The sequence below is a fragment of the Octopus bimaculoides genome, chromosome 3, assembly GCF_001194135.2.
Source record: "Octopus bimaculoides isolate UCB-OBI-ISO-001 chromosome 3, ASM119413v2, whole genome shotgun sequence".
In the NCBI taxonomy this organism is placed as follows: domain Eukaryota; kingdom Metazoa; phylum Mollusca; class Cephalopoda; order Octopoda; family Octopodidae; genus Octopus; species Octopus bimaculoides.
In genome coordinates, this window is record NC_068983.1 from 162,414,747 (window position 1) to 162,424,511 (window position 9,765).

Sequence of the window (9,765 nt, forward strand, 5' to 3'; positions counted from 1 at the left end):
ACATATACATACATATATATGTATACTTACATATATATATGTATGTATATGTATATAGATATACGTAAGTATATATATGTGTATAAATATATGTATATATATATATATATATGTGTGTGTGTATATGTATGTTTATATATATATATGTATGTATGTATGTATATATATATGTGTGTATAGTATGTATGTGTATATATATACATATATATAAATACACACATACGTATGTTTGTGTGTCTGTGTTTGTCCCCCCACCACCACTTGACAACCGGTGCTGGTGTGTTTACATCCCTGTAACTTAGCAGTTTGGCGAAAGAGACCGATAGAATAAGTACTAGGCTTACAAAGAATAAGTCCTGGAGTCGATTTGCTCGACTAAAAAGGTAATGCTCCAGCATGGCTGCAGTCAAATGGCTGAAACACATATAAGAGAATAGAAGAAAATATTGGCCTTGTGGACAATCAAAGAGAAATAATATTTTGCTGAGGTTGATGGAATAACATCCTTGTAATATTGCAATCAATGTAAGGCAGAGTGAGCTGGCAGAACCATTAACATGTCAGATAAAATTACTTAGCGGTATTTGTTTGGCTTTACATTCTGAGTTCAAATTCCACCAAGGTCAACTTTTGCTTTTCTTCCTTCTAGGATCAATAAAATATGAACCAATCAAGTACTGGAGGTTGATTTAATCAACTAGTTTCCTCTCCCAGAATTTCAGGCCTTGTGCTTATAAGAATTAGCATTGATTAATATTAGAAGACAGCAAGGCAGTGAGCTGGCAGAATCATGAGCACACCAGGCAGAATGCTTAGCAACATTCCATCTGTCTTTATGTTCTGAGTTCAAATTCTTATTTCTTTACTGTCTACAAGGGGTTAAACATAGAGGGGACAAACAAGGACAGACAAAGGGATTAAGTCGATTACATCGACCCCAGTGCATAACTGGTACTTAATTTATCGACCCCAATAGGATGAAAGGCAAAGTCGACCTCGGCGGAATTTGAACTCAGAACGTAACGGCAGACGAAACACCGCTAAGCATTTCGCCCGGCGTGCTAACATTTCTGCCAGCTCATCAGCTCTGAGTTCAAATTCTGCTGAGATTTTTTTGCTTTTTCAGCCTTTCAGGGGTTGATAAAATAAGTACCATTGGGGCCAATGTAATCAACTTTTCCCCTACCTTGAAATTGCTGGCCTTGTGCTAAAATTTGAAATCGTAACTGTGGCCAGTTCCCCTGACTGGCTCCCATGCCGGTGGCACATAAAAAGCACCATCCGAACGTTATCAATGCCAGGACTGCCTGACTGGCTCCTATGCCGGTAGCACGTAAAAGGCACCAACCAAACATGGCTGATGTCAGTACTCCCTGACTGGCTCCTGTGCCGGTGGCACATAAAAAGCACCCACTACACTCTTGGAGTGGTTGGCATTAGGAAGGGCATCCAGCAGTAGAAACCTTGCAAGATCAGATTGGAGCCTGGTGCAGTCTCCCGGCTTGCCAGCCCTTAGTCAAACCATCCAACCCATGCCAGCATGGAAAACGGACATTAAACAATGATGATGATGTGTCTGGAACCCTCCCCTACACAATTGATATTCTACTTTGTCTACTCATTGTGATGTCATTTTTAATTTAAATTTAAAACTCAAACTTGTTTATTTTTTTCTCTCGCAGTTTCTGTTTGGCTGTGATTTTTCAGAAATGTCGAAACCTCAGTTTACGATGTTGGACCAGTCTATGTCCACCTTACATGCTGTCAACAACAACATGTCTGCTGAAATAGAATCTGTATTCGACTGTGCACAAGATTTAATTGAGCAAAGTACAGGTAATCAAAGCAGATTTATTTTATTTTATTTATTTCCCTACAAACAGGAATGAGGGCCTGAATGGTTGTATAGCTTATATGCTGGAGGCTAAGTGGCTGAAATGGCACTGGTTTCTAGCCTCTTACTAACATTGTGTTGTATCAGTAGTCAACAGCTTGTCTCTAAAGAGTGCTTGATTTCTTCGCTGTATACAGCTCAAATCTTGACATAAAGATTTGAGAAGGGTAAAGGTTTTAGTAGTATTTCTCTGACTCACCAGTTAATGATTCACTAAATTTGCCCTCCCACCACAAAAGTAAATTATTGCTTTAGTTCAGATTAGATGACTCTGCTTGATCTGTAGAAAAGGCATAGATAGAAACTCCATAAGATGTACCCAGTGTAATCTTTGGACACAAGAGGTGCAGCAATATCAGAGGAAGGTTAACAGGGAAAACAACTTTTGTGTGTGGAAGATGCACAGGTACAATAAACACCAAAAATGTACAGAAAATAGACTCCATCAACTGCCAGTGGGCTAAGCTAGAGGTAGTAGATAGTTTCTGTTATCTAGGTGACTGAATTAGTAGTAGAGGTGAATGCTCTGAGAGAATAAGATTAGGCTGGGCAATGTTCAGAGAGCTCCTACCTCTGCTTGAAACAAAGAGCCTCTCTCTCAGAGTGAAAGGCAGATTGTATGATGCCTGCATGTGAACAGCTATGCTGCATGGCAATGAAACATGGGCTATGACAGCTGAGGATGCGTAGGCTTGAAAGAAATGAAGCCAGTATGCTTTGCTAGATGTGCAATGTCAGTGTGCATGTACGACAGAGTGTAAGCTTCTTGAGAGAAAAGTGGGGAATAAGAGGCATCAGATGTGGTGTGCAAGAGCGATGACTGTGCTGGTATGGTTATGTGATGCATAACTGGAGGGAACCTGTGGTAGAGATAGACCCAGGAAGACATGGGATGAGGTGGTGAAGCATGATCTTCAAACTTTTGGCCTCACAGTATGCTGTGCTTGAGAAGACCCATCAAGTCAAGTGAAATCGTAGTCATGGCTGATGCTGGTATCATGTAACTGGCACCTGTGCTGGTGGCACATAAAATCCACCTTTTGAGCATTGGGCCTCACGGAGGCAAAGTGGCTGATACCAGTGGCACGTGAAAAGCTCCTTTCAAGTGTTGGGCCTCATGGAGGCAATGACCGAGATCTTTGGCATTATGTTGTACTTGAGAAGAAAACCCATCAAACTAAGTAAAATCATAATCATGGCAGATACTGGTATCACACAAATGGCACCCTTGCCGGTGGCATGTAAAAGCACCCATTACAGTCTTGAAGTGGTTGGAATTAGGAAGGGCATAGAAACCATACCAAATCAGACTGGAGTCTGGTGCAGCATTTCAGTTTGCCAGCCCTGGTCAAACCGTCCAATCCATGCCAGCAGGGACAACGATCATTAAATGCTGATGATGATATAGCTGAACAAGCCATCAATCAAACTTCTCTGCTACCATTCAACCCGTTCAATGGAGCAATATAAAGATGTAAAACTATTTTTTAATTTCAATTTTTTTTATTTATACCAAAATACAGGTAAACAACACATATTGAGTAAATGTTTAAAGAATTCAGTATTCAAGAGGCATTGTAGAGTTATTTGCATGCAGCAGGATTATCTGGTCCCTGGCAGGGCTGTTCCCTCCATTGTTACTGTTCTTTCAGAAATACTCTTTTCAAAGGATCTGTAAATGAAGTGGTCATTGAATTTGGACAATCATAAGCATATACATACTTATATATATCATCATCATCATTCTTTTAACATCCAAACTCTCATGCTTGCATAGATCAGGTGGAGTTCATTGTGTCAGATTTTCTACAGCTGGATGCCCATCCAGGCATGGTAATATTTCCCCATGGCAGGGCATATTTTACTTGTATAATAGTGATGCTTGCTTACTGTCATCTTGTTATCAAGATAAGAGTGCACACATACACACATACACACACACACACACACACACAAAACCCCTCAACAAATCCTGTCTGACCCATGCAAGCTTAGCAAAATCTATGTTGAATAATGATGATGATGATACGTATAGCAAGCTTCTTTCAATTTCCATCTACCGATGATGATGATATTCACAGATCAGGCTTTCGTTGGTCCAAGACTATAATAGAATTTACTTACCCAAGGTTCTCCACCGTGGGATTGAACTTGAAATCATGTGTTTGGGAAACCAGTTTCTTAATAACAAACCCTGTACGCGCGTGTGTGTGTATGTATGCATGCCTTGTATTTGTGTGTGTGTGTGTGTTTATATGATGGCATGCTTGGATTCCTGGTTAAATATAGGCTCTCTCTGTTCTGTGATTTTTTTTGTTTCTTTCTACATGGTTCCATGCCATTTCTGCTATAATTCTTCTTGCTCCTACCCAACCATTCTTCTTGCATTTGATATCTTCCTGAAAGGTTCAGCACCGAATGTGTTGCGGTCTTTCTTTTCTTTTGCATTTGTAAGAGAACTTTGGAAGATTTTATTGTTTCTAATAGCATGTGTAGTTTGTCTGGGAAATCTTTTTTTTTTTTTTCTATTTCTAAATAAAATTCCTTTAACCCTTAAACATTCAGCTTACTCTGTCAAACGTAATGCTTATTTATTCACACTGTTTTAAATGAATTCTTCATTATTTCATAGCCTTGAGATTTCAACAATAAGATTATTATTTTTAAGAACGGTATTGTAGGATAGGTGTGAGAGGCCAGATATGGCTAGTTTAAACATAGACCATGTAAAATATTTGGGCAGGTTTAAATGCTAAAGGGTTAAATTAAAGAAGTCATTTTTAAATGTATTTAGCTGTTTATTTTGTATTGGTTATTTTTGGAGATTTGCACCGGGGACCATTTTCCATTTGTGTCGTTTCATAATCTTTCTTCTTAACCATGTGGCCATACCTCTATGAATACAGGTGCACATATTTTAACCATCTCATGCTGGAAACTTATATTGCCCCTACCTCTTTCCGTTACTCCCCACTTTGTGTCTCAACACATACTTGCCCAGTTCTGTTGCTTCTAAAAAGGGTAATTCCAGAACCCTTTTCTTCTTCATACATTCCCAATCTAATTACCAACCAGCAATGATTTTAATTAGTCAAGACCTATTGAGTCAAGTGAAATCATAGTTGTGGCCAATGCCTGTGCTGGTGGCATATAAAACGCACCATTCGAGCGTGGTCAATGCCAGTGCCTCCAGACTGGCTCCTGTGCCAGTGGCACGTAAAAAGCAACATTCGAGCATGCTCGATGCCAGCGGCATGTAAAAAGCATCGTTATAGCATGGACGATGTCAATGCTGCCTATCTGGTCCCCATGCCGGTGGCACATAAAATGCACCCACTACACTCTCTGAGTGGTTGGCATGAGGAAGAGCATCCAGCTGTAGAAACCTTGCCAGATCAGACTGGAGCCTGGTGCGAACTCCTGGCTTGCCAGTCCTCAGTCAAACCGTCCAACCCATGCTAGCATGGAAAGTGGACGTTAAACAATGATGATAATGATCAACTGTAACTTACACTACCCAATTACGAGGTACGCCTCCAATTACCAATACCCTCTTTTCTCCCAACCCTAAATGAAGTTAAATCTCTTTTACTGTTAACTCAATCTTGTGGTATTTTTCTGATTTAATTTCATTTTTATTTTCAGCTAATAACACTAAAGAAATTGATGAAATGAAAAAGATAATGCACAAATATATTGAAATGGAACGAGAGTTGAAACATTATCAAACTGCTATTAAAAATGTCAAGGAAGTGGTAAATTTCACTGTTTTTCTCTATTATAAAGTACAGTTTGGTTTTGTAGATTCTAGTGTTGATTTATTCTCCAAATATTCATATTGTGTTGAAGATAAACTTTTAATTAGAAAATTACTATTTTTGAATCTCACAACATGAGATATTCATCAACAGTACTTTGAAGTAAAGATTGTTTGCCATGCTGTGTTGGCAAACAATTTTTACTACAAAGTACTATTGCTGAATAAACTTTTCATTTGATTTCACTTTTGAGCTAGAAAGAGATAAGATTTTACTGCTTCTCAGAGATATTGTTTTCTTGGTTCATGGGTTGAGAGTTTTAATCTGCTGCTGGTGTTTCCTTGTTCCTGATTGATTTTCTGTCATTTTGATGTGACACCTGGAGTTTCTGTTATAGATATTTGCATCAACCAAGCATTTTCTATAAGAGGATATTTCTCTTGTATCAGATTGTTACTGGTTGGTGCTGCTCCTACAGAAAATCAGTGATGTGGGGGTTTATACTTCTGCTTTACTTTTCACAGACTAAGGCAAGTTTGAGAGGCACAAGCTTGCTTCCTAATTACATGGTTCTGGGCAATTGTCGTCTAGTATAACCTTGGGCCAACCAAATCCTTTGGAGTGGATTTGGTAGACAGAAACTGAAAGAAGACCTTCACGTGTGTGTGTGTGTGTGTGTGTGTTTACATGTGTTTGTCTCCCATCACGGCTTGATAACCATTGTTGGTGTGTATCATCCTCATAACCAAGCAGTTCAGCGAAAGAGACTGATGAAATAAGTACCAGGCTCAACAAAGCATAAGTACTGGGGTTGATTCATTTGACCAAAAATTCTTCAAGGTAGTGCCCAGGCTACAGTCCCAGGAATTTTTTGAAGGAAGGGCACAAGGTCAGAAGGAAAAACAATTCCAGGAGAAAAGAGTGTAATAACATTATTTAGAAGGGCACACTTCTTTTCTTGAGGCAGGGATCGCCCTCACACACACACACCCGCGTTTGACCCTGGTACCCCAGCATGGCCACAGCCTTAGTGATTGAAACAAGTAAAAGATAATATATATATATATACATATATACGATGGGCTTCTTTCAGTTTCCGTCTACCAAATCTACTCGTAAGGCTTTGGTCGGCCAAGACACTTTCCCAAGGTGTCATGCAGTGGAACTGAACCTGGAACCATGTGGTTGGGAAGCAGGCATCTTACGACACACCCACAACTAAATCTCATATGGGACCCCAGGGGTCATATGACCCCTGGTTGAGAATTACTGGTTTAGATGAAGATCAATGTATGGTGAAGAGGTTCTGAGGAGTGGAGCAGTAGAAGAGAAAGAGGAAGCCTGATCTCAACAATTAGAAAACTGGAGTAATGAGATATTCAATGAATTAATTCAGTTTTAATTTTCTCATTAAAATTTTTATTAGGGAAATACAACAGAAAATGACGAAGATATTGATTATTTGTCGTGTTTAAAAGAAAATTTAGAGAAATTGCAAACTAAAAACTCCGAAGATGATATCACTAAACATGAAAAATATGTGAAACTTTCTGAACTTTACCAACAGGAAGAAAGTAAGTACAAGTTTAATGTGTTTACATTATTTGTGAAATATTTAACCCCATCAGCATTCAGATTGCTCTGTCAAATATATCATCATCAGCATCATCATCATCATTGTTTAAGGTCCATTTTCCATGCTGGCATGGGTTGGACGGTTTGACTGAGGTCTGAAGAGCCAGCAGCTGCATCAGGCTCCAATCTGATCTGGCAATGCTTCTACAGCTGGATGCCCTTCCTAATGCCAACCACTCTGAGAGTGTAGTGGGTGCTTTTTACATGCCACTGCACTGGAGCCAGTCAGGCGGGCCTCGCATCAATCGCATTCAGATAATACTGACAGGTACATGCAAGGCCAGGGTCTACACCAGGTTCCACTGTCTGTTTTGGCTTGGTTTCTACAGCAGGATGCCCTTCCTAACACCAACCACATTACAGAGTGCACTGGCTGCTTTTTATGTGGTACCAGTGCCAGTGTGTTTTACATGGCACTTTAGTTTTAGGATATCAATTCTGTTGTGGTGGGCACCACATATCTCAGTCCTTTGTCATCTCCCTTTGTAAGGCTCAGTGTTTTGAGATCAGCCTCGATGAACTTTAGAATTTGTTCTAAAATGTCAGGGTAATCAGAAGAAGCATTAGTTTCATCCAATAAAAATTATGGAAAGAAGAAAAAAAACTTTATAAGCACATGTAGGTACATGTGGTATACATGGATGAAATAAGAGCAGTACCAAGACAACTTTTCTACCACAATCTGAAATAAATTACAGGCCATCTAAAACGTTACTTTCTGCATCTTATCAATCTGTATGCACCTACTTCACACTTGATGATTACTATGCAGTAATGCTAAAATTGAAAACAAGAGCAAAAAAAAACCATGTAGATACGAAAGTAGTACAATTTTTGGATAAAATTCTCTTTAAAACTCAAACTGATTAACTGCAAATACCCAGACATTACCAGTAACGTAATGCTAATATAATATCCTAAAACTTCCAACTCTCTCTAACTGAATAAACACCAGACTAGTTCCAACCTCAATTGCTTCACTAAAACCAAATTCCAGTGTTAACTATCATCATCATTTAACATCTGTTTTCCATGCTGTTATGGATGGGACAGTTTAACGGAAGCTGGTATGGTCAGGGCCCACACCAGGCTCCATTGTCTGTTCATGGTTTCTGCAGCTGGATGCTCTTCCTACCACCAACCACAATACAGAGTGTACTGGGTGATTTTTACATGTACCATCTCCAGTGATTTTTACATGGTACCATCTCCAGTGATTTTTACATGGTACCATCTCCAGTGATTTTTACATGGTACCATCTCCAGTGATTTTTACATGTACCATCACTAGTGCTTTTTATGTGGAACCAGTACCAACTTGGAATCTTGGGGTTAGTACCCAGCGATCTTAACCACTATGCCCACAGGCATATGGCATCGTGGTTAAGAGTACAGGCTACTAACCCCAAGATTCCGAGTTTGATTCCAGGCAGTGACCTGAATAATAATAATAATATTGAAAAATACCTTAGGAATGAGAACCCAGGTTTGAAATTTCCCCAAGACACCTGATGAAGGCTGGAGGGTATATCAACTGAAATGTTGTGTTAACAACAAACAAGATGAGGACAAATATACGTCAAATGTAAAGTCAGAGATTTGTTTGAAGATCTTTCCATTTGGGGTCAGTTGCTTAAAAGCTATATACTAGCGTAAAAGTCACCCGATAGGGCAGCTTTTAAGCTAGTTTATATATATATATATATATATATATATGTGTGTGTGTGTGTGTATATTTAAAACCTTTTTAAGATTATGATATAGTTTTTTATGCGCAATTAAGTAGATGCCATTAGACTCTTTGATAAAGCCACTAAATGACATTTCTTATGACACCAGCAGACAAAATGGAAAAGGTGTTGTCCCGGAGGATTGTGTATTATTTATGTTTTACACACACACACACATTCCATCCATCCATCTACCTATTTATCTATCATATTATATTATGTGAATAATAGCAGAAACCAATTATTGGTATTTTGTATACATTTAATGCCTGGGTCATTTCATGTGTCTAATGATAGAAACCAAGAGTTTCTTTGTTTATTAAAATATTAAAGGACTTATGTTTTTGACAATCTAATCTACCTTTGTATGGATAATATATTTATAGCACAATGCAGGTATAGGAGTGGATTGTTGATCTACACATTGAGTCTGAAATATCTGGTAAAGTTTAAAGAATAAAATATCTTACGATTGTTTTGCGGATATTACTACAGTCACAAAGTGATCTAAAGATCATCTTATTATTAGTAATTCCGTTCTTCAGAGATGCATTAAGAACCCTTTATATACCTATATAATATTAAAATATTAGAAATATTAAAAATTAAGAATACTAAAAATTAAAAATAATAGTATATACTGTCCTTGTCACGTTAATCCTTCTGAAGTGTGTAAAATTTGTTCGTTTCTTCCTGTGTTGAAGTTTCGAGTGTCAAACACTCATTTATATAAGAATTGGTATATTTT

General features: G+C 38.4%; 1 protein-coding gene across 3 annotated transcripts in view; it reads left to right on the plus strand.

The window, feature by feature from the left end:
• LOC106867196 (E3 SUMO-protein ligase NSE2) overlaps positions 1 to 9,765 on the plus strand; it is a 33,037-nt gene that overhangs the window by 17,415 nt on the left and 5,857 nt on the right. For all 3 annotated transcript variants that reach the window (XM_052966666.1, XM_014912002.2, XM_014912003.2), the window contains exons 2-4: positions 1,683 to 1,836; positions 5,540 to 5,649; positions 7,079 to 7,226. In XM_052966666.1, the coding sequence (XP_052822626.1) occupies positions 1,710 to 1,836; positions 5,540 to 5,649; positions 7,079 to 7,226 (385 nt within the window). In that variant the 5' untranslated portion in view covers positions 1,683 to 1,709. The remainder of the gene's footprint in view (positions 1 to 1,682; positions 1,837 to 5,539; positions 5,650 to 7,078; positions 7,227 to 9,765) is intronic.